The following is a 26,158-nucleotide window of genomic DNA, read 5'->3' as shown; positions in this document are numbered from 1 at the left end:
TCTGACTTGGCCAGAGGGCTGAGCCACTGATGACCCACCTAGTGAGGTCAACAACCTGCAGGATGTGCCGGGGGTAGGAGAGCTTGCAGCATCACACCCACCCGACAGGAGGCACTCACAAGAGACGGCGTCTATCACATCTTTTTTTAAAATTAATTTTAACTCCTACATTAACAGATTTACTTGTACATTCTTGAAAAATTCATTCTGTGCTCAAAAAGCCAATGCTGCAATTTTGGCGAGAACAAACTAGATTTTTCTGTGTTGGTTGAATCCCTATTTTAAGTGCAAAACTCAATTCAACCTTTACCACGGAGCTGCAACTGGTGCCTTAATAATTAAGTAATGTAAGTGTTCATTAGAATTTTCACCTACTTAAGTAGTTTAGCTTTGAAAAAGAGAACTGTCCATCTGCAGTAATTATTTTTTAATCCTGGAAAAGGTGGTTCCCAAGAGATACCAAAGTTCTAACAAGCTGGCTTAATTAGCTATTCCTAATCAAAATCTCTGATTTCTTTTAGCTGAAAAGTTATTCCAGTGCATAAATCTAATATATAATGCAGCTTTAGCATCATCTTAAGGAAAACAAAAACTGCCATGCCTTGATTCTGCATTCAAGAAAAGGGTTTTTTTTTAGAGCCTGTTAACTCTTCCAACACTATAACTCTTAGTTGTTCATTTAGGGACTGATTCTGGGAGGTGATATGCACTGTCAAATCCCATTGGCTTAAGTGAGAGTTGTCAGTAATCAGCACCTCTCAAAAATCAGGCCACATTTATCTATGTGCCCAAAAATGGATTTGGGGCCCAACTGTATGCACCCACATTTGAAAAGTTAAGCCTTAGCACCTCACAAAACTGGACCCTTAGCTGCTAAAATCATTGAATATTATTTTTAACCCCAAACTCTAGCTAATCACAAATTTTAAATGACTTAAATGACTTCTTGGAGCAGCCAGTCCTGGAACCCACAAAAGGAGAGGCAATTCTTGATTTAGTCCTAAGTAGAGCACAGGATCAAGACCAAGAGGTCTTCATATAGCATATAGCTGGACCGCTTGGTAATAGTGACCATAATATAATTAAATTTAACATCCTTGTGGCGGGGAAAACACCATAGTGGCCCAACACTGTAGCATTTAATTTCAGAAAGGGGAACTACACAAAAAGAAGGAAGCTAGTTAAACAGAAATTAAAAGGTACAGCGCCAAAAGTGAAATCCTTGCAAGCTGCATGGAAACTTGTTAAAGACACCATAATAGAGGTTCAACTTAAATGTATACCCCAAATTAAAAAACATAGTAAGAGAACCAAAAAAGAGCCACTGTGGCTAAACAACAAAGTTAAAGAAGCAGTGAGAGGCAAAAGGGCATTCTTTAAAAAGTGAAAGTTAAATCCTAGTGAGGAAAATAGAAAGGAGCATAAACTCTGACACATGAAGTGTAAAAATATAATTAGGAAGGCCAAAAAAAATTGAAGTACAGCTAGCCAAAGACTCAAAAAGTAATAGCAAACATTTTTTTAAGTACATCAGAAGCAGGAAGCCTGTTAAACAACCAGTGGGGCCACTGGACAATCAAGATGCTAACGGAGCACTCAAGGATGATATGGTCATTGCAGAGAAACTAAATGAATTCTTTGCATCAGTCTTCACGGTTGAGGATGTGAGGGAGATTCCCAAACCTGAGCCATTCTTTTTAGGTGATAAATCTGAGGAACTGTCCCATATTGAGGTGTCATTAGAGGAGGTTTTGGAACAAACTGATAAACTAAACTGTAATAAGTCACCAGGACCAGATGGTATTCACCCAAGAGTTCTGAGGGAACTCAAATGTGAAATTTCAGGACTACTATCTGTAGTTTGTAACCTATCATTTAAATCAGCTTCTGTACCAAATGACTGGACGATAGCTAATGTGATGCCATTTTTTTAAAAGGGTTCCAGAGGTGACCCTGGCAATTATAGGCCGGTAAGCCTGACTTCAGTACCAGGCAAACTGGTTGAAACTATAGTAAAGAACAAAATTATCAGACAAATAGATGAACATAATTTGTTGGGGAAGAGCCAACATGGTTTTTGTAAAGGGCAATCATGCCTCACCAATTTACTTGAATTCTTTGAGGGGGTCAACAAGATGTGGACAAGGGGGTTCCAGTGGATATAGTGTATTTAGATTTTCAGAAAGCTTTTGACAAGGTCCCTCACCTAAGGTTCTTAAGCAAAGTAAGCTGTCATGGGATAAAAGGGAAGGTTCTCTCATGGATTGGTAACTGGTTAAAAGATAGGAAACAAAGGATGCTACTAAATTACTCAAGAAAGTTAAGACCAAAGCAGATTGTGAAGAACTTCAAAAAGATCTCACAAAACTAAGTGATTGGGCAACAAAATGGCAAATGAAATTTAATGTGGATAAATGTAAAGTAATGCACATCAGGAAAAATAACCCCAACTATACATACAATATGATGGGGGCTAATTTAGCTACAACAAATCAGGAAAAAGATCTTGGAGTCATCGTGGATAGTTCTCTGAAGATGTCCACGCAGTGTGCACAGGCGGTCAAAAAAGCAAACAAGATGTTAGGAATCATTAAAAAGGGGATAGAGAATAAGATGGAGAATATATTATTGCCCTTATATAAATCGATGGTACGCCCACATCTTGAATACTGCATACAGATGTGGTCTCCTCATCTCAAAAAAGATACACTGGCACTAGAAAAGATTCAGAGAAGGACAACTAAAATGATTAGGGGTTTGGAACGGGTCCCATATGAGGAGAGATTAAAGAGGCTAGGACTTTTCAGCTTGGAAAAGAGGAGACTAAGGGGGGATATGATAGAGGTATATAAAATCATGAGTGATGTGGAGAAAGTAGATAAGGAAAAGTTATTTACTTATTCCCATAATACAAGAACTAGGGGTCACCAAATGAAATTAATAGGCAGCAGGTTTAAAACATATAAAAGGAAGTTCTTCTTCACACAGCGCACAGTTAACTTGTGGAACTCCTTACCTGAGGAGGTTGTGAAGGCTAGGACTATATAGTGAAGACTATAACAGCATTTAAAAAAGAACTGGATAAATTCATGGAGGTTAAGTCCATTAATGGCTATTGGCCAGGATGGGTAAGGAATGGTGTTTAGAGGGCTAAATGACTGCTACACCCTCTGCCACTCTGCCCACGAGTTCAAGTTAGATTTCGCCCTCTCCACTTACCACATCCTCACAAAACTGTTTACTTGGGCTTTATGAGGTCAAGGTGTAATATATATTTAATCACCACTCCTGAAATCATAATCAGAGATTCTAAATTTTGATGCAGAAGAACTCTCTCTGTGTACAACTGATCCCCAAAGGGAAGTGTAAGTGGAAAATTATTTTTCAAGATCAAGAAAACTGGATTACAATTGCCTTGACTTTAGTTAGGATAGCTTTGCTCTCACCTTGGAATGAAACTCTTAATAATGTTCCAGCTCCTGACTCAATTTATGGGAGTGATTTACATCACTAAAGAATGATCACAATAAAAGGATGATAGAAATTCTAGTAACTGCACTAAAGTGAAGATGAAAATCTTCATTGCCAATGCAACCTATACTCTCCATTAGCATTTCAAAGATGATTGAATATATTTACATTCATCCATGGCTGTCAGTGACACACTGTAGGGCAGGAAAAACTAGACCAGTCTTTGTCATGTTTTTATCAGCAGACAACACAGTTCTTGGGATGTGTAAAAAATGTTTCCTAGCTGCAGGTTAGTTTCTTTCAATTATATTACCTGGTTTCTATTAATTAATAGCATGTATTAAGAATTCATTTTATATGTTATATTAATTTCGTGATCTAAATGATTTATATAGCAATAATTCTTTGCACTTCTATTGGCCTTTGCATTTAGGCCCTTTCCCCTATTTTCTAGTTGCAAATGGTTCATTAACAGACTAGGTTTTTACATTCATTTGTTCATTACTCAAAATTATTTAAACACAGTGGGCCAGGTCCTCAGTTGCTGTAAACTGGTGTAACTCCATTAACTCCAGTGGAGCTATGCTGACTTACAACTGCTGGCCCTTTCTGTGAATATATTTTAGGCTGTGAATTGCTGGCAAACTGTGCTCAACACTAGAGCTAGCTGGAAATTTTGCAGAAACATCTGGGGTTCAATTAATTTTGGTTGAACTGCAGGTAAGGTTCCCATGGCTGCTGCAGAGCCACGCCATCCCAGGCTTCCAGGATCCATGGGATGGATACCTCAGGCGTGGAGACCACAGGCTTCCAGGGTTTGTGGCTCCAGGGCAATCTTGCTATGTGGAGAGCTCTGAGGCCATGGACCCCAAGCTTCCAAGCTCCCTGTTGCAGAATCAGGAGGCTGGAAACCTTGGAGGTTCTTAGGGTTTCCAGGTTCCCAGTGGGGTATTCAATGATTACTGAATGCTTAAGGCACTTTCAAGATACCTACTTTATCCTGTGTCCAATTCCAACTGCCTGTGCATAACAATAGCAAGAGCATCACAGTGCCCTACCCAGACTCTGTTTGGGATGCTCAGCCCTTAAAGGCACAGTCCCAAAGTTCTGCCATGAAGCCAGGAGCCTGGAAATCCTGGGACCGCCCTGAGCTGTGGACCCCAGGGCTTTCAGACTCCCAGGCCAGCTGGTTCCCTGAGCTGCCCAACTCCTGCAGCTTGGTAGGCTAGCTGGCCTGGGAGTCTGGAAGCCCTGGGATACCTGGCGCACAGCAGTCAATGTAGTGGGACTACCCTGGAACTCCACATCCTGAAAGCCCTGGCAGCTGTTTAGTAAAATTGACATGATCCTTGTCAGTCTCATGGTGGCCTACCACTAAATAGCATCAGTGGTGGGCAGAAGTGAAGCAAATAATAATCATGTTAATTTTGCTCAGCAGCTGCCGGGTCTGAAGAGTTGCTTTTTTCCATTTGGAAACAACATGTTTCAGAAAAGATCTTGGAATCTCCAGTTCACAGGAAATTGCAAACTGGTGAATTTTTTGACGAACCAGAAATTGTGAGTTTTGCCAGCTGTATTCACCACATGTATCACTATTTGTTGTCATCATTGATGACTGATCACTTTGGTCACATGACATCATTTGTTTCCCAGCTGAGTGAATTTTACTACAGTAGAACCTCAGGGTAACTAACACCAGAGTTACAAGCTGACTAGTCAACCACACAGCTCATTTGGAACCAGAAGTATGCAATCAGGCAGCAGCAGAGACAGGAAAAAAATAAAAATAAAAAAAAAAACAAATACAGTACAGTACTGTGTTAAATATAAACTACTAAAAAAAATTAAGGGAAAGCAGCATTTTTCTTCTGCATAGTAGTTTCAGAGCTGTATTAAGTCACTGCTGAGTTGTAAACTTTTGAAAGAACAAACATAACATTTTGTTCAGAGTTACAAACAACTTCCATTCACGATGTGTTCATAACGTTGAAGTTCTACTGTATAATAAAGAGGGGGTAGGTATGACCAAGCCACTGAGCCTTTGAGGCTCTCCAGGAGCTGGTAACAGAGGCAGCTAACAGGGGAATGTGAGAAGCTTTCCTTCCAGGTTCAGCACTATGTGTGATATCAAGATGGACAGCAATGAAGCAGTGGTGGTGACCGGCAACAGATGTGCCCTATTCTTTCCTGCCTGAGGACCAAAGGGATTTCCTGTACATGAAGTGCAAGTTGGTAGCTGTGCTGGAGGAAAAGATTCTTCGATTGGAGGGACAAGTTGACATGTACCAGGCAAATTAGTCGAAACAATAGTTAAGAATAAAATTGTCTGACACACAGAAAAACAAACTGTTGAGCAATAATCAACATGGTTTCTGTAAAGGGAAATCGTGTCTTACTAATCTATTAGAATTCTTTGAAGGGGTCAACAAACATGTGGACAAGGGGGATCCAGTTGACATAGTGTACTTAGATTTCCAGAAAGCCTTTGACAAGGTCCCTCAACCAAAGGCTCTTATGTAAATTAAGCTGCCATGGGATAAAAGGGAAGGTCCTTTCATGGATTGAGAACTGGTTGAAAGACAGGTAACAAAGGGTAGGAATTAATGGTAAATTCTCAGAATGGAGAGGGGTAACTAGTGGTGTTCCCCAAGGGTCAGTCCTCGGACCGATCCTATTCAACTTATTCATAAATGATCTGGAGAAAGGGGTAAAAAGTGAGGTGGCAAAGTTTGCAGATGATATTAAACTGCTCAAGATAGTTAAGACCAAAGCAGACTTGTGAGATCTTTTTGAAGTTCTTCACAATCTAAGTAATTGGGCAACAAAATGGCAAATGAAATTTAATGTGGATAAATGTAAAGTAATGCACATTGGAAAAAATAACCCCAATTATACATACAACATGATGGGGGCTAATTTAGCTACAACAAGTCAGGAAAAAGATCTTGGAGTCATCGTGGATAGTTCTCTGAAAATGTTCACGCAGTGTGCAGAGGCAGTCAAAAAAGCAAACAGGATGTTAGGAATCATTAAAAAGGGGATAGAGAATAAAACTGAGAATACATTATTGCCCTTATATAAATCGATGGTATGCCCTCATCTCGAATACTGCGTACAGATGTGGTCTCCTCATCTCAAAAAAGATATACTGGCACTAGAAAAGGTTCAGAAAAGGGCAACTAAAATGATTAAGGGTTTGGAACAGGTCTCATATGAGGAGAGATTAAAGAGGCTAGGACTCTTCAGCTTGGAAAAGAGGAGACTAAGGGGGGATATGATAGAGGTATATAAAATCATGAGTGATGTGGAGAAAGTGGATAAGGAAAAGTTATTTACTTATTCCCATAATACAAGAACTAGGGGTCATCAAATGAAATTAATAGGCAGCAGGTTTAAAACAAATAAAAGGAAGTTCTTCACGCAGCGCACAGTCAACTTGTGGAACTCCTTACCTGAGGAGGTTGTGAAGGCTAGGACTATAACAGAGTTTAAAAGAGAACTGGATAAATTCATGGTGGTTAAGTCCATTAATGGCTATTAGCCAGGACGGGTAAGGAATGTCTAGCCTCTGTCTGTCAGAGGGTGGAGATGGATGGCAGGAGAAAGATCACTTGATCATTGCCTGTTAGGTTCACTCCCTCTGGGGCACCTGGCATTGGCCACTGTGCTAGATGGACACTGGATACTGGGCTAGATGGACCTTTGGTCTGACCCGGTACGGCCGTTCTTATGTTCTTATATGACATGCTACTAAGAATCAGAGAAACTGGGGACTTCCTAGACAACCAGATTTGGGAAACACCCATACTGCAGATTCAAGGAAGAATGGAGCCTGGAATCAGTGAGAGAAGAAGTCAGAGAGGACTGGCATTTCATAACCACCAAAGGCAAGAGATCATGGTTGGAGACAGATGAGGCTAGACAGACTGTGGCCACCAGAGAGAAGAGAAGCAGGAGGAATTCTATATAGCTAGAAGTTTAAAATCAATACCAGGTCTTCAGTATGGAAACTATGGAAGATCCAGCAGGTCCGAGGGAATGGAGAGATGTATGAGATGTGTGGATGGCAGCTTGGCCCAACCTGTGAGGAAAATCAAGCTTATCCACAAAGAGTTCTCCAACTGGCCAAGGAAGACAGACAGATCCTCGTTGGAGATTCAATACTCAGAAGAATTGAAAGAACATTCTTCAAGGGACAGACAGACAACAGGACAGTGTGCTGCATTCTCGGAGCCATGACACAAGTCACTCTGAGATTGGCTAGGCTTCTGGAGTCTACATGTAAGGATTCATTGGTGATGGTTCATATCAGCACTAACGACACTGTCAGGGGATATCTCGCAGATAATAGCTGACTTCAGGGAACTTGGAAGTGTGCTGAAGAAGAAGAATATCCCAGCAATCTTCTCTGAGATCCTTCCTGTCCCATGAGCAAAGGGAAACAGAAAGCAGAAGATTCTGTAAGTGACTCACTAGCTAGGTAAGTGGTGTATGATGGAGGGTTTTGGTTTTGTGGAACATTGGTCCACGTTCTGTGGGGAGAGGAGGCCTCCACCTCAGTAGAAGGAGAATCAGTATCTTTGGGGACAGGCTGGAGGCAGTTAAAATAATAGCAAAAGGCAGGGTAAAAAGAGAAGATAGGAGCACTCAGAACACAATTGAGAAGCTGAGAACAAAATTGATCAAGGAATCAAAGGGCATGAAGAGAAAAAAAAATTTAATTATCTATACACCAATGCTAGGAGCCTGGGTAACAAACAAGAAGAATTGGGTTTGCTCATTTATGAGCATTAATTTGATCTAGTTGGTATTACTGAAACCTGGTAGGATGATTCGCACTACTGGAATGTTAAAAGCAATGGTTATAATCTATTTAGGAAGGATCAATTGGGGGAAAAGGAGAGGGGGAGTGGCACTCTACATCAAAAATGGCATTACCAGTTTCTGAGTCAATGATAACTCAGAAGAAAATGATCTTGAATGCTTATGCATCAGTATCCTAACAGACAAAGCACAAGGTGGGGTACTAATTGGTGTCGGCTACAGACCACCAAATCACACTAGGGAAAAGGATGAACCTACTTACGCACCTATCTGTAATGTGTAGAGGAAAAAAACCTGTGTGCTCATGGGAGACTTCACTTAGAGTGACATATGATAGAGGGAACATGATGCCAGTACTAACACATTCTTGTAACTTCTAAACATTAGATGACCATTTCTTAACTCAAACTGTTGCAGCCAATACTGGGGAAATTCTATATTGGACCTTGTCCTAACAGATAAAGGAACTGATCACAGAACTAAAAGTTAATGGTAGTTTAGGTACAAGTAATCATGACTTGATCATGTTAATAATGTGAAAGCAGAATAAAGTCCAGACCAGTAACATATACACACACAGATACTTGGTGCTTTAATAGGGCCAATCTCACAAAGATGAAAACAATTATGAGCCAAATCAGCTGGGAGGAAGAATTTAATCAGAAAAATTTTATTGAATTCGGAATCACTTAAGAACACCTTACTAGATGCCCAAAAAGCCACAATCCCACAAATGAGGAAGAAGACTGTGTTGGTTAAAAATACAACCTGGGGAAGTGAAAGCGCCTATAAAAATAGTATATAACAAATGGAAGAAAGGATAAGTTGATAGTAATAAATATAAATCAAAGAAGTTATGAATTGTACAAAATTGATAAGGGAAGCCAAGGGACACAAGGAAAAATCTGTGTCCAGCAGAGTTTTAAAATATATATTAGGAACAAAAAGAATCCTGACAGTGGTATTGGTCCATTACTAAATGGAAGTGGTAGAATTTTCCAATAATAATGCAGAAAAAGCAGAATTGTTCAATAAATATTTCTAATCTGTATTTGAGGGGAAAAAAACAGATGATGCAGTCTCAGTCTCATGAATATTTCTGGAAGATGTAAAACAGAAGCTACTAAAATTAGACATTTTTAAATTAGCAGGTCTGATAACGTGCACCCAAGAGTCTTAAAAAAACTGGCTAGAGGAGCTCACTGGACCATTAAGATTGATTTTTCAATAAGTCTTGGAGCACTGGGGAAATTCCAGAAGACTGGAATAAAGCTAATGTGGCAATTTTTAAAAAGGGTAAACAGGATGACCTGGGTAATTATAGGCCTGTCAGCCTGACATCATTGCTAGGAAGATAATGGGGTGACTGATATGGGACTCAATTAACAAAGAACTAAAAGAAGGGAACTTAATGCAAATCAAAATAGGTTTATGGAAAATAGAGCCTGTCAAACTAACTTTATCTTTTTTGATGAGATTACAAGTTTGGTTGATAAAGGTAATAGTGATGATGCTACAGACTTGGACTTCTATAAGGCATAGATTTGGTACTGCACGACATTTTGATTAAAAAAAACTAGAATGATATAAAAGTAACATGGCTCACATTAAATGGATTTAAAAGTGGCTAACTGAAAGATCTCAAAATGTAACTGTAAATGGGGAATTGTCATTGAGCAACTCTATTTCCAGGGAGGTCCCGTTCGGATCAGTTCTTGGCCCTATGTTATTTAACATTTTTATCAATGACCTAATAGAAAATAAATTCATCCCTGATAAAGTCTGCACACAAAAATTGGGAGAGTGGTAAATATGAAGAGGACAGGTCACTGATTCAGAGTGATCTAGATTGCTTGGTAAACTGGGGTCAAGCGAATAATACATGTTTTAATACAGCCAAATGTAAATGTACATATTTGGGAACAAAGATGTAAGCCATTCTTACACGATGGGGGACTCTATCCTGGGAAGCAATGGCTCTGAAAAAGATTTGGGGGTCATGGTGGATAATCAGCTGAATATCAGCTCCCAGTGTGAAGCTATGGGCCAATAGATTTAATGTGATCCTGAGATGCATAAACAGGAGAATCTCAAATAGGAGTAGAGGTTACTTTACCTCTGTATTTGGCACTGGTATGACAGCTGCTGGAATATTGTGTCCAGTTCTGGTGTCCGCAATTCAAGGAGGAGGATAAATTGGAGAGGGTTCAGAGAAGAGCCACGAGAATGATTAAAGGATTAAAAAACCTGTCTTGTAGTGGCAGATTCAAGGAGTTAAATCTATTTAGCTTAACAAACAGAAGGTTAAGGAGTGACTTGATTACAGTTTACAAGTATCTACCTGGGGAACAAATATTCAATAATGGGCTCTAGCAGAAAAAGGTGTCACATGATCCAGGCTTGAAGTTAAAGCTAGACAATTTCAGACTGAAAATAAGGTGTAAATTTTTAATGGTGAGAGTGATTGACCTTTGGAATAATTTGCCAAATGTCGTGGTATAGTCTCCATTAACAACATTTTTTTAAAATCCAAACTGGATATTTTTCCAAAAGATATGCTCTAGCAATTATTTGGAGGAAGTTCCATAGTCTGTATTATACAGAAAGTCAGACTACGTGATCCCAATGGTCCCTTCTGCCCTTAGAATGTGTAGAATGTGTGAATGTATAAATTGGTGGGAGCAGTTTGTGGAGGTTTTGAAGAGGAAGGCCAATAGGATTAAGAAGAAACATTTCAAAACATTTCCTTTCCATGGCACGGGAGTCAGAATTTGCCCAAAACATCAATGCTGGAAAAAATAATGTTATTGTAAGAGTTGTAGACGAGGATAACATTTAAAATGAATTTTTATCTAGTTCACACAATGGTATTGTGTATGGCATGCGTGCGTAGTCCCAGTCACAAAGTGGGTGGCCAGATTCTTGTCTGGCTTATATAGCAGTTTGGCAGAGCGCTAGTCAGGGATTTTGGCTGGCTCTAATTGAAAAACTTGAGGTCAGCATCAGTGGCAGGATTATAGCTTGGGGAAACACCATCAGTGTAGTGCTGCATGACTGTTAAGATCTGTAGAGTAATTTCTCAGATATCTATCAAGGACTTCTAAAAAAAATAGTTTACTGGCCTCCAATTTCTATCACCTATCGCCACATTCACTATAATTATTGTCACAAAAAGTTAGTAATTTTACTACAAGTGAGTGTATGCCAATCTACTGCAAATAAACAGTCTTTGTTAGAAAAATTGACAAACCTACTGTTTCCACTTCTGCACAAATTGAATTCAATTTGGTCATTATTACATACTTTTTGGCTACAGGCTCAAAATTGGTTTTCCACAAATTTTCATACAAAGTTTCTTATATGAATATTAACGAAAAGCTACTACATGGGAAAATGAAGTATGGTTTCTAGTTTCCCGAAAAGTTTGTGAATAGTTTTGCGCACATTAAGAAAAGTAGTTTATTTTCATAAAGGGAAATGCCTTACACCAGTTCCCTCTCAATTCAAGTCCATAATTTTCATAGAAACTTCTTGGGAATGTGTGAGAGAAAAATAAGTGTTGTGGCATACAAAGAGTATTGGTACAGAAGTACCTGATAAAAGCAATACAGCATTATAATGAGAAGTGTGTAAAGAATTTCTTTTGATTTACTAGACAGATGAATGATATTACAAGAGGAGAAGATGGAGAACCCATTTCAATAGCATAGATACTTTGGTGCCTAAATATTTCAGTGACTGGTACTACGTAAATAGGTAGCATACATTGAGAGAAAATTAGTGAGGTTGTTAATTTTACCAGAATAATGACATAGTGCATTCCATCTTTTTTCAGCTGTTGAATGTACTCTGGCAGACCTGCATAATTTTCTTTATCATAGGTGAAGTCCAAATTACGCTCCATGTAGTCGATATCACCATACTGGACATCCTGACAGTTTTGAACATGAAATTATTTTAGTATGTTGTTAGCTAAATCAGAATTTATGCAACTTTATTTAAGAATCCTCAAAAAGTAATTAATCTGCCATCAAATGTAATTTAAAATATTGGATATAGCAAAAGAAGATTTCTGATTAACTTTAAGAATCAGAAGGCTAAATGCTGCTCTAACATTTTCCGCAGTAAATCCAATGTATAGCTCCACTGAGTTCATCACAGATACTCCAGATTGACCGCTATGTAACTGAGAGCAGAATTGGTTTAGAGGCTTTAAAAACATCATTTAAAATTGTGAACTCCAGGGATACTATTTGCAAAATCATGACACAGAATTATGAATACTCTCGTACTGTACAATTCACAGGGTAATTGTTCTCTTCTATTATTATTTTACTCATTTCATTTTGAGAAGGTAATTAAATAATTAAAATGCACTTTGCAAAAGTCATACTTACATATGGAATACCATACTGCCGCATGCGATCAACTGTTTTCTTTACCACATCGAGGCTGACATACCCATAACGGGACAGCTGAAATCCCAGCGACCAATAGGAAGGAAAATGTGGGCGCCCAATGGCCTAAAACAGGAATTAATACATTCTAAGAGACAAACAGAAAACTCTGGAATAAGAAGAATGCATGTTTATCAGCATATGCTCATTAAAAACATGGAAAATGAATGGCTTACAATCTTTGTTGTGCTATTTTACTCACCTAGCAAAGAAAACACATGCTGTAAAATTCTGCAATTTATTTATTTCCCTTCATTTTTCCAAGAATGATATAGCAACAAATATTGGGGGAGATTATATACACCTGCTCCACTGGTGCATAAGGGCATTTTTGTATGGGGGATGGTACTCACTAATCTTCCAATCCTATTTGAGCCCCTGTAGAGCCCCTTACTCACTGGAGACTAGAGGGGGTCCATCCAAACTGTTTTCAACCTCAACAAAAATGCCCCCCTCTCCCTGTGAAATTGTTTTGATCATAATTTTTCATTATACAATAAACATTTCAATGGGGGTGGTGGTGGAGAATGTTCTGTTTCAATGGGAAATAAAATCACTCACCTATTTATTACTTTTTTCACTGGAAATAGATGAGAAAATGGGGGGATGTCACTGAAACTAATTTTTTTCATATAAAAAAAAAAAACAATTTCACAGAACAATAGGAACAAACCAAAAAAACAGTTAGTTTCTTTCTACTTTTAAAATATATATACTTACCTTTTTTCAAGCAGCTCTCCTGTAGACCCCTGCTGACCTCCCCACACAGAAACACAAAGCTCTAAACACCACAGAACTACTGTTCTACAACCATGACAGGGAGCTAGGGGAGCAGGTAGCACAGAGGATCTCTGCAAGGAGGAATGTCGTGGTATGGCAGGTCCAGTGTAGAGGAGCAGAGCCAGGGAAAAGTGTCCAGAGAGCAGCTACCACATGGACACACAAATCTAATCTCTCCCAGCTGCCACTAAAGGCCTTCAAGCTCTAGTGTTTGCAGCGGAGTGGATATGCGGCTGTTCTGCTCCAAGACGTGCATGAGTGGCGGTGTCACAGCCCGTAATGTTCTCTTCACATAGCCCATTTACTTAGGCTTTTTTCAGTGGTGGGGGTGGAGGGGGGAAATCAGCATTTGGTCTCATTTGAAGATAAGCTTAAGTTTGCAGAATAATGAAAACAATGTCACTACCAAGCATTTTGGCAGAAACATCTAGCTACTCCAGTACTGTGGGCAGAGTTCGGGGATGTAGGCTGAAGACACCTCCACAGCTGACATTTTAATATTTATTTATTTATTTATTTTTAAATTTAAATGAAGTCATACACAAAGTCAGCCTATGTAAAGGAATGTTCTCATTACCACTAATGTTTCCCTTCTAAAGTACGTTGCACACATTGTTCCTTGTTTTAAGTTACACTGAAAGCTCTTCTTATCAGGGACTGTCTTTACCTATATGTTTGAACGTCACCTAGCATAATGAACCCCCGTCCTGAATGGGACCTTTGAGAGAGAATAATTAGAAGACTAATAGCTTAATGACTTGTCTTCATTACCATGTTACATCGGTGCAGCTGTGCCGATGTAGTGTGTCTGGCGAAGATGCCGACAGGACAGCGCTCGCCCACCAGCATAATTACTCCTCCTCAGCAAGAGGTGGAAGCTACGTCAGCAGGAGAGTGACTCCTGCCGACATAGTGCGATGTGGACATTGCTTTAAGTTGATCTAACTTACGTCATTCTAACTTACGTTGATCTAACTTACGTTACGGAATGGCTTTTTCACACCCCTGAGTGACGTAAGTTACCTCGATTTAAGCAGTAGTGTAGAAAAGCCCTACATGTACTATTACATAGTGGTTCAATACAATCCCTGGGTTTTGCACATTCATTGCCAATTATCAAACCTGTTGCTGAGTAAAAGGCGAATTTTTAATTACTATAGCAATATGACCATGCGAACCAGAATTAGATTGTTTCTCCTACCACATCCTGCTAAACTAGCTCATCAAAAGGTTGGCATTTATTCTGAGCTCTCTGAAATTTCAATCATTTGTACACGCCACCTGGGTCAGACTCTCCTTTGAAATTCAGTTACCGACAATTGACTATTTACAGGGTTGAGTCACAATGTTGAATTGCCAGGCATCTGCAAATCTCAAAGATCAGTTATCATTCAGTTCCTAAAAATCATCACTTGAAACAAAAGGTAACAAATTAAGAATGACTTTTCAGTTATTTGATTTCCCACCCCATATAATAGAATAAATTATAATCCAGTTTAAAAAATGATGAGGAAATTGGATACAAAAATTCTCAAGCAACATGGGATGAAGTGTCAATTTCTGTGTCTGTATATAGGTTGCTCTTGCTTTTTAAAACTAATGCATAGCAATGATGGTGTTTGGGTTCCAAAAAGAAGCCAAAAGTTTGGGGCATGCACACTGTTCTTTTCTGCAGGCCAAATCCTAAAATCTTTACTCCACTTTTACAGGATTTGGCTCCATGAGATTAACCTCCATACACTTTCGCTATCCCAGTCAAATTCCAAACCATCCTTGCTGGAAAGGTAATTTTGCTCTACGAAAATAGAAAATGTACTGAGTCCTTATGACTATCAGTTAACCAAGCCTTTGATACTCTAGTATTGATGTAGCCAGTGCCCCTCAGATCTTCATGGTTCTCTAATTATGCACAACAGGAGAAGTGAGAAGGAACAACACTTGAGCATTGGTGACAGAAAATACCAACATGGAATACATTGAGAGACTGCATATATTCCTTATGTAGTGGAACCTCACCACTGTTAATATGTTATCTCATCTTTGCTATAAAGATTGCATAAAGATTAAACATTTCTTCATAAGTGATCTTCTCAACGGGGAGAATGACACGAGAAAGCGATGTTTGAAACTGAAGTTGCCCTAATATAGATACCATAGTCTAGTGAGTCAATTAAATACAAAGAGCCAGAATGAAGCAGTATGTATAAGCCACAGCTGAATAGAGGGGTTGTTTTATATGGACAGTTCCTGAGGTACTCTCTTCCTGCAGAAACCAAGGCTGACAGAATGCCTGTGAGCTCACTGGGGGAGCACACAGAGGACAGGTAACTGCTATGGCTTTTAATTGTGCAGCATGTGGCCAGCCAGGCAAAAGGGCCACCTCTAGCACTGAGAATCAGGATTCTGACTACCCACTGAACAGGCATGCAAGGTGGGAGGGACAATTCCTTACACTCCTTCTTCCCTTGGGCACTCATTTCAGAATGGCCAGATTCTGGCCCAAAGCAAATTGCACGGTCTCTTTGGCCCCAGCCCTTGCTAGGCTGTGTGACTCCTACCTGCCCTTGCTTATTTGTTTAGTTTCAGCTGTTCTCAGTTAGGTAACTATTCTCTTTAGCCTGTAAACGTCTGGTTTATTCTAAGACAAGGCTGTATGTTTCCACAGCATCCCTTGGGGAATTTGGGATTAGAGCTGAGTGATTTTGAAAAAAACCCACCTTGCAAGCAAGATTCACTTTTAAAACAATTAGTTCTCCAGGTTGACCAGGCTGGAACATGAGGTGAGCTTAATTCAAATTAACAGAACATTCTAAAAGGAGGGATAAAAATAGGGCAACTAGAAAAACAAATTTCTTCTAATTATGTTGTGGACTCTCTCTCTAATGGATCTCCCTGATAAAGCAACTGACATATGACATCTAGTACAGATGGAGCAGAAGCAGAGATGTAATTTTGCAGCCCTGGATTTTGTGATAGTTTTGAGATATATGTAGGATACACTATACTTGATTAAACTGTATCTTGCATTCAGAGGATCATAAATTGCTTTACATAAAAACGAAACATTTTAGAAAACTGCATACAGTGACTGTCCTAGAAACAGAAAGGGGAAATGATGCATGAGGAGGGAAATAAAGGAAAGAAAATATCAGAAATTTAGAAGCTGTAAAGAGACAGGGTAGTTAGAGGGGAAATGGAATGGAAGGCTGCCAAGACTGGGAAAGTGGAAAAGTGAGTTCTCATTGTCCCTATTACAGTTCCTCTGAAACACAGTCCATAATAGTTAAGAGCAGGTAGGAACAATGATCCCTAGGGATGTTACAGTAATATCACTGTGAGTTTTCCAAGTTTGACAAAAACTGGCGTAATGTAGCGATTTCACTACTGCTAGATGTATCTCAGATTTGGGTGAATACAGAAAATAGCCTCTGTTGAAACAAAGAGGTTCCTTGGGAGTATGTATGTCTACTGGTTAGGACTTGTGGCCTGAAATCAGGACTCCTGGGTTCCATTCCTGTTTACACCACTGACTCATTCTATGTCCCTGAGCAAATATTTTACACATAGCACCTCAACATGAGAATCAAATTACTTTATAAACATTTATAAACAAACAGTGTCCCCTTTTACAACTCAGGAAACTGATGCAGAGAGAGAAAATGGATGAACTCAAAAGAGCTAAGCATGCTGTTACATAAGGATCATAATGGGAGTTACTGGGTGCCCTGCCAGATGCACATGCACAAATCAGGCATTGAATTCTCTGCGTGCTTTCTGTCTAATAATCACTCCCCACCCCAACAGTTTTCTGTGGTGCTCACTGTCTCTCATTTGGTTTCTCACTGCTACACTTTTAAGGAAAACAACAGTCTCCTCCCTGAGAATGAATGTTAGTTGGGTAACTCCCTTCAATTTTAGTGGCAGTTGTGTGGCTCAGGCCTTGTGCAGTTCTTTTAAATTGTAGAGTTTAGTGTTGTTTTCTGAGCTCATCCTCTAACTTCTCTCATTTTTAGCATCCTCAGAGGGCTACCCCCTAAAGGGCTGTTGCACTGTTGTAATTACATGGATGTACCACAGAAGATTGCTCTGGAACTCTCAAACTCTAATTAGTCATATAAAATTACTCTTGATACCTGATATTTGCCTGAATTTCTTTTTTAGTAAAGATCTGTAGGAGGTAACTATAAAAATCTGAGTGGGATAAATGTTCTTGATTTAGAAACAGCAGTTAATGGCCTTGGTTAGTCACAGAGCGGCTAAATTACATGGAAGTTTCACCAGCTTCCACAGTCCACAAATCTGTCAAAAACTGAATCCAGCTCATCAGACACCCCCTCTTTGGGCAAGGTGACGAAGTGAATGCTGCACACTCTGAGCTAGTCAGTTGAGAACACTGAGTTCAAAGTCCATGCAGTGAATTTAAAGAGTACCAGAGCTGACTTATAAAAAGACAAGATATGCTGCATATCCGAGGGACTAAAGCAGATTCCAAGTACCCAGAAGACTCTAAAGACCCTAATGGCCTTAGACATCATGGACTTCAAAAATGTCACGTGATAAAACCAGAAAATCATCCACTACAGAACAAAGAACGCTTATCACCTGAATACTTTTCAGCAGCCATCTCCTTGCTGAAGGACCTGTAAGTTCAACTGAGGGCACCATCAATGATACATCTGTGACAAGTAATATGTATAATCAAGTTTCACATACATTAGCTGTCGACTTAAACTGAGATATTGACCAGCAATTTATTCTGCTGAAGCAAAAGTGGGAGCTATCTAAATGTGCTCTTCTAACACTTGTCATCTAGCCACTGGTTGCTAGACCTCAGATAATTACAACAAATGTGAGGTCCTCACTCACCTGATGGCTGTTTGATTTCGATATTGTGTTTCATTTGCTAAATAATAATTTTCTTCTATGTTTTGCTATGGGGTTCATGTTATGTTGTTATGCAACATAAATTTACAACTAATTAGGCTAAAAGTATCAGGCAGTAATAACATGAATATTGTGTCTGGTTGTATAATCACTAATTGGTTCATCTGATCAGTTTGAGCACTTTAGTTTATTGCTTTCTTTTGCTATATAGTCTGGTTGAAAATTAGCTGTTTGTCCTGATAGGAATGATGTGCGTTATATAACTGTTCAGTGAACTAAGAGCTGAACCTATTCTATAGTGGGATTTTGCAGAGAAGTACAGAGTGGTTATTTTAAAGCATATGTAACCATGATGGAACCATCCTATGACTTACCTTAAACACCAGTTCTCTCAGTCGAATTTAAGAATGAGACGGAAGAGGAAGTAATAGAGTGGAGAATTTTTATTGTTATACAAGCTGTGCCACATGTGTGTCATACCTTCAGTAATTACTGTAACTCAGCTGTTATTGTGCCAGGGCATGCTATTTCCTGTAAACCGACTAACTAACTAAATTCCTTGCAAAATAGTGTGCAGGAAAAGAAACAGCTCATTAGGGATGGGAGAAGGATTTGCTTTTCAATCAGGCACTCCCTTTCCATTCTCTTCACTGCCCTCAAAGTCCATGTAAAATGGATTAGATTCAGATACAATTGACATTTTGGAACTGCACCATTTTAACCCTCTACCTACACACATTATGATCAAACTCCAAGTGGCTCACTGCTTTCATTAGGGGCCCTGTCCTTACCAAAGCTCCACCACTTGGCTGCATCTTCCTCATCAGTGCTGCTGATTATAAATATTTTGTGAATAAGAGATAAAAACAAGTTACAGCCAAAAAGCAAAATTAATATTTAATTCTAGTCTAGGCAAAAAGAAAGGCAAAGCAAACAATCCACTGAGACAAATCCCCTTTCTTATAGGCCAGCATAACTATGCATTAAATAACCTTTCAATGGCCTAATCCAGTGGCAAGGTCATGGACGGCCTCAAAGACAGTGGAACAGCTGTGGCTTGGCTTGGCTGCACAGAGGTTCCATCCATAATGGCTGCACAAGGGGATTCAGTACCTCTGGCACATTGGGGACCATGTTCCATAGGAGCACTCTCCGTGCCCCCATTCAGGCGATTTGGGGATGAGGTGCAGGAGACACAGTGTGTGTGGCTAATAGTCATGAAGGTGAAGCAGAGGGGCTATACGTTGCACTGTAGTCTCAGTGTTCCAGTTGCAGCCATGGAGTGTCTCTGCCGGTGCCTTGTGATCTTACAGTGCTTACACACCAAGGTGATTGGAACCACAGAGATAGGCAGATGGGGGAGAAGCTTGTCCCCAAAGAACTCCATTACAAAGCCTATTTAGCTTAAGGGGAAGATGGGAAACCAGCATCTCGCTGCCCTTTGTGCCTTTGAAAATCTCACAGTGAGTCCTGACTTGATAGAATAAAGAATCCTGGTGGGAAGGTTGGTGATGGGAAGGCAGATCTGAAGCTGCCATTGGAGGAAATGCATTGGAACAGTGAGCCAGCACAACACTCAGACAGGAGCATGTTACATCTGCTCTCAGCGTGTTCTCATTAACTGCTCCCAGCTAGTATTTGCTCCTGAGGGCAGCACGCACACTAGCCAGCGGGGGGACTGGACATACCACCTTTCTTGTATGCTCATCAGGCATGTGACTGGTATCTCCTAGTGCCATCTTGTGCACCACCAAGTCATTTTGCCTCACTGCTTGTGCATAGGAGGAGGCTCCTGCACCTGTCTTCCCTTCCCTGCTTGGGCACCAGCATATCAGAGGACATGATTTGGCCCCAAAAGCATAATAAAGTGTCTACAAGACTGTTGTCCTGGTTACTAAAGCCTGTGGTTATAAGAACTGCACCACAAGGCGAAGAAGACAAATTTTAGTACACTCCTTTATGGACTTTATGGACATTACATCTCTTCTTGTCCATTTTATTCTACTCCCTCTTCTTCCCTGGAAAGAGGGCGTGACCACAAGAGAGAATACCTCTAATATGAAACAAAAGCCAAAACAAGCCCAAGGGAGAGGGCACAGGACGGAGAGGAAATAGATTTTCTCCGTCCTGTGCCCTCTCCCCACATTTCTTGACTATAAAAGCTAAATCAGTATCCTAGAGACTAATAACATGGTAACAGTAGCATTAGATATCAAGGAATTTCACAATGTTTGTTTAAAAAGTTAGTTTCACTATGAAATTACCTCTGTGCATTCTTTAAGATTCCTCGCAGAGCCTAACACAAAGTCAAAGAATACAGAACAGCATGGATTTTTTCTGGCCTCTGACATATCTATTAAGGAAATACTGGCTATCCCTTACCTTGCTTTCTCAGAGCCAACCTCAATTTCCACAGAAATAGGGCTGGAATTTAAGCTGCCAGAAGTCATTAGCTGAGAGCAAGAATTCTCTCTCTTATTATTTTCAGCTGCTGGCCACCTGCTGAGCTGTGAAAGTACTGGTTTCAAACACCAGCAAAAGACTTTTAAAAGATCTGGGGCTCATTCTGATCTCAGTCATAGGGTGTAAATGTGGAGGCACTCCAATGATATCAATAGGAGATCACAAATATGCCCATCTCCTGCCTTTTGCACGACCCTCAATGTGCCTCCTGTTCTGAGATGGGTTAGGATGATAAAACATTTCCAGCCAGCCTACTCTCACCTCCAGCATTGCTAGCACTAGTGGAAGTGCATTAGTAGGAAATTCTTCTTTGAGTGTCCTCTGCATATTCCACCTCTTGGGATATGACTGAATAGTGCAGTTGAATGGTGGAGCCTCCTGTAAGCAGCACCTGTTAGAGCGTTAGCACTCGCATGCCCCTGCCTCGTCCTCCCCTCAGCATTCCAGCACATTCTGAGGGTGTGGCCATAAAAGGGGGTGCAGCCATTGCACCCTCAGTCCTTCCAACTGCTGATCTGACAGATGTAGGCCCACTGCTTAGTGAAGAGGGAGAAACAGTAACAGGAAACTTGGAAATGGCAGAGATGCTTAATGACTTCTTTGTTTTGGTCTTCACCGAGAAGTCTGAAGGAATGCCTAACATAGTGAATGCTAATGGGAAGGGGGTAGGTTTAGCAGATAAAATAAAAAAAGAACAAGTTAAAAATCACTTAGAAAAGTTAGATGCCTGCAAGTCACCAGGGCCTGATGAAATGCATCCTAGCATACTCAAGGAGCTAATAGAGGAGGTATCTGAGCCTCTAGCTATTATCTTTGGAAAATCATGGGAGACGGGAGAGATTCCAGAAGACTGGAAAAGGGCAAATATAGTGCCCATCTATAAAAAGGGAAATAAAAACAACCCAGGAAACTACAGACCAGTTAGTTTAACTTCTGTGCCAGGGAAGATAATGGAGCAACTAATTAAGGAAATCATCTGCAAACACTTGGAAGGTGGTAAGGTGATAGGGAACAGCCAGCATGGATTTGTGAAGAACAAATCATATCAAACCAATCTGATAGCTTTCTTTGATAGGATAACGAGCCTTGTGGATAAGGGTGAAGCTGTGGATGTGGTATACCTAGACTTTAGTAAGGCATTTGATACGATCTCGCATGATATTCTTATCGATAAACTAGGCAAATACAATTTAGATGGGGCTACTATAAGGTGTGTGCATAACTGGCTGGATAACCGTACTCAGAGAGTTGTTATTAATGGTTCCCGATCCTGCTGGAAAGGCATAACGAGTGGGGTACTGCAGGGGTCTGTTTTGGGACCGGCTCTGTTCAATATCTTCATCAACAACTTAGATATTGGCATAGAAAGTACGCTTATTAAGTTTGCGGATGATACCAAACTGGGAGGGATTGCAACTGCTTTGGAGGACAGGGTCATAATTCAAAATGATCTGGACAAATTGGAGAAATGGGCTGAGGTAAACAGGATGAAGTTTAACAAAGACAAATGCAAAGTGCTCCACTTAGGAAGAAAAAATCAGTTTCACACATACAGAATGGGAAGAGACTGTCTAGGAAGGAGTACAGCAGAAAGGGATCTAGGGGTTATAGTGGACCACAAGCTAAATAGGAGTCAACAGTGTAATGCTGTTGCAAAAAAAGCAAACATGATTCTGGGATGTATTAACAGGTGTGTTGTGAGCAAGACACGAAAAGTCATTCTTCCACTCTACTCTGCTCTGGTTAGGCCTCAGCTGAAGTATTGTGTCCAGTTCTGGGCACCGCATTTTAAAAAAGATGTGGAGAAATTGGAAAGGGTCCAGAGAAGAGCAACAAAAATGATTAAAGGTCTTGAGAACATGACCTATGAAAGAAGGCTGAAAGAATTGGGTTTGTTTAGTTTGGAAAAGAGAAGACAGAGGGGACATGATAGCAGTTTTCAGGTATTTAAAAGGGCGTCATAAGGAAGAGGGAGGAAACTTGTTCACCTTAGCCTCTAAGGATAGAACAAGAAACAATGGGTTTAAACTGCAGCAAGGGAGGTCTAGGTTGGACATTAGCAAAAAGTTCCTAACTGTCAGGGTGGTTAAACACTGGAATAAATTGCCTAGGGAGGTTGTGGAATCTCCATCTCTGGGGATATTTAAGAGTAGGTTAGATAAATGTCTATCAGGGATGGTCTAGACAGTATTTGGTCCTGCCATGCGGGCGGGGGACTAGACTCGATGACCTCTCGAGATCCCTTCCAGTCCTAGAATCTATGAATCTATGAGAACTTCTCTGGATTCCGTGGATCCAAAGCATTTTAGATAAGTGCCTTGTTGTGCTTAGTAGTTAGCGATTGTATTAGTCTAACAGTTAGTTTTACTGTTATTGTTAGTATCAGTGCCAGAAATAATAGCTGATCTGAAGAACAAGCAGCACGGATTCAAGAGGTGCATGTCATGTCCTGCATCTGACACTCACACCCTGTGCTTGAAATATTTAGACAAAGGCCATTCTCCCTCATGCTGTACCATCTGTGACACTTGTTCTCCACATGCAGGGAAAGACAGACAAAATAGGCTTCAAGCCCTTTTACTTCAAGAAGTTTTAATGGCTAACTCTCCTGGATTGCAGGTTTCCAATGTCTCTGACAAAACGATCAAGGGTCCTGAATTGGCACCAGGTGCTTCTAGTTCCAGAAGGCATTGTTATTGACTTAAGTCAGACTCTCCACCAAGCTCCAGTTCCAAGATGACTGAGTGATCAGTAGCTAAACTTCTGGACCCCGTACTGAGAAGAGGTCAGCCCTTCACCAAAAGAGTTATGGGCAATGGGTAATCTGTGACTGGGGCCTCTGTGGATCCGGGACCCTCGGTTCAGAGGAAAAAGAAGGCCAAGACAAAGCATCTTTCACTACAGGAGAAAACTCCTCAGTCAATAGATTCATCTTCAGATTGGGAATTTATGGATCTGAAATTTTCCAGAGATCTGTACCTTAAGGCCTCTCTGTATCATCAGATTGTTCCAACATTATGGTTCTGAGAAAACCATCAGATCCAAATACCTCATCTTTCTCAGTTCCATGTATAGTCATTACAGCACAGGTACACTCTGATCTGCATGGGCCCATGGATTTTTCCAGTTCCACGCTTAGATCATGCACTCCTTTCCTCCAGACAAGAGGCAGAGTGCATGAAGAGGCACTGTAGTGAATGAACCTGCAGAAATACTAACTCTTTCAGAAAATATTCTTATTGGGTTGCAGAGGTAGACAATATCTCCCATATATCTACTGCAACTCCCAACTTCAGTTGTTTCTTCTATCAGCTCTTTGTTAGATCCAGGATCAGAACACCATTCAGAGGAAGATCTGGATCTGGTGGTATTTGTGGATCCACAACCCTTTCCTACATTGTCCAAAAACTGCATTTCTCATCTGGATTATCAGTAGGTCCCCTATCCTCAATACTAGGACACCATGCTAGAATTGAAGAGTTGGCAGGATTGGCATATGCCACCTTGAATATCATGGCTCTATCAACCTCCCTTCATATTTAAGTCTTTGGATCCATGCTGAGACAGAACTACTCCTGTGGAGCTGGGATGTTCAGAGCCTAAACCTGAAGATCCAAAAATACTCTTTATGAAGAAGAGGAGGAATGAGATTCCCCTTCTCAAATGGATAGTCAGCAACTTGAACAATAATTACCAGGTGATTCCTCTCCTGATGAAATGTGGGTGTTGCATCAGCTTAGTCTCTCTTGGAAAACACTATTCAATGGCATTAGCTGAATGGTTACTACATAAACTTCACATCTGTCACAGATGAAGCTCTTCACACAGTCTTTGATCTATTTGGTAGTACACCTACCAACAAGGTTTCTTTACCAATCTTGGAAGGTTGCTGGCAACGAGAAAAATCAATATGGAAAAATCTCTCATCTTGCCAACCTATTTCCAAGAAAGTAGAAAAGCTATATCAAATCCCCTATGAGGGTTTTTCATGCTTTTATGCTTCCTGCTCCTAACTCCCTAGTGGTGGCAGCAACAGCACAGAAGTAAAAAGCTGGGTACTTACACGCCACTCCTAATGATAGAGAAGGGAAAAGATTAGATTCTTTGGGAAGGAAACTGTTTTCTTAGTCTTTCTTGATTTTGAGGATTGCTAACCATCAAGCTATCCTGGCCAATATCAATTTCACCTATGGGACAACATTTCATTTTTTACAAAGAAGCTTCTGGAGGAATATCAAAAGTTAGCTATCGCTATTATCAAGGAGGGTCAAAATGTGGCCAAAAATGTCCTAGAGTGTCCTTTGACATTTCAGATGCTTCTTCAAGATCATAGCCTCTTCCATAATTCTTCATAGGCTAACTTGATTATGATCTTCTTCTCTCTCCTTTGTTACTAAGTCGAAGATCAAGGATCTCCCATTTGGGGGGAGACAATTTGTGCAGTTCTAAAATAGATGAAGCGTTAGAAAAATGGATCTCTATATCAAGGATCTCTAGGACTCTTGCCGTCTTTCAGGAGGATTCCTGCATCTTGTTTAGATACCTGAGACAATGTTATATACCCTGTTCATCATCTTCTTACTACTCTTAAAGACAAGACTAGTAGCAACAACAGCATCCTCCTCCTTCTCAGTCTCATTTAAGAAAAAGATCCTCTAAATCCAAGATGAGATCAAAGAACTCTTCTACTACCACTACTTCTTTAACTTCTTTTAGACCTCAGGTTGACATTACAACTGAGAGCTGCAAACCAATCTTACAGAGTTCTTCTCTAGCTTTAGAGACCTTCTTTCCCATTTTTACATCAAATGGTAAAACATCACTACAGACAGATGGGTTTGGACGTTATTAAAGAGGGCTACACCATCCAATTCGAGACCATCCCTCCATACCACCTTCCTCTCCCTTTTTGGGGACCCCTCTAATGAGATGTTTCTCAGATCAGAAATCCATTCTCTTCTACTAGAGGGAGCAATAGAGGAGGATCTGCAAAAACTCAGGAATCAAGATTTTTATTCTAGTTATTTCCTCTTTACACACACACACACACACACACGGATATTTGGATATTTTCAACAAATTCTAGATATGAATCTAGATCTAATGAAACAAACACACCAGGAAGTTCTGCTTCAGGATATTGACTCTTGGTTCAATTTTCCCCTTTCTTTCTACTCAGGATTGGTTTGCTGCTCTTGATCTCAAGGATGATTACTTCCATATTTCTATTCAATCTTCTCACAGGAAATACCTTTCTTTTGCCCTCAGTCAGAACCATT

The 26,158-nt window shown here is 40.2% G+C and overlaps 1 protein-coding gene across 1 annotated transcript in view; it reads right to left on the bottom strand.

Annotated features, from left to right (window-relative positions):
* LOC128830386 (sucrase-isomaltase, intestinal-like) overlaps nt 1–26,158 on the bottom strand; it is a 61,471-nt gene that overhangs the window by 25,841 nt on the left and 9,472 nt on the right. The window contains exons 4-5 of the mRNA XM_054016203.1: nt 12,693–12,818; nt 12,095–12,226 (exon numbers count right to left, since the gene is read on the bottom strand). Coding sequence (XP_053872178.1) covers nt 12,095–12,226; nt 12,693–12,818 — 258 coding nt within the window. The remainder of the gene's footprint in view (nt 1–12,094; nt 12,227–12,692; nt 12,819–26,158) is intronic.

The sequence above is a fragment of the Malaclemys terrapin genome, chromosome 1 (genome assembly GCF_027887155.1).
Source record: "Malaclemys terrapin pileata isolate rMalTer1 chromosome 1, rMalTer1.hap1, whole genome shotgun sequence".
Classification (NCBI taxonomy): domain Eukaryota; kingdom Metazoa; phylum Chordata; order Testudines; family Emydidae; genus Malaclemys; species Malaclemys terrapin.
This window is presented reverse-complemented; position numbering and strand designations above follow the sequence as displayed.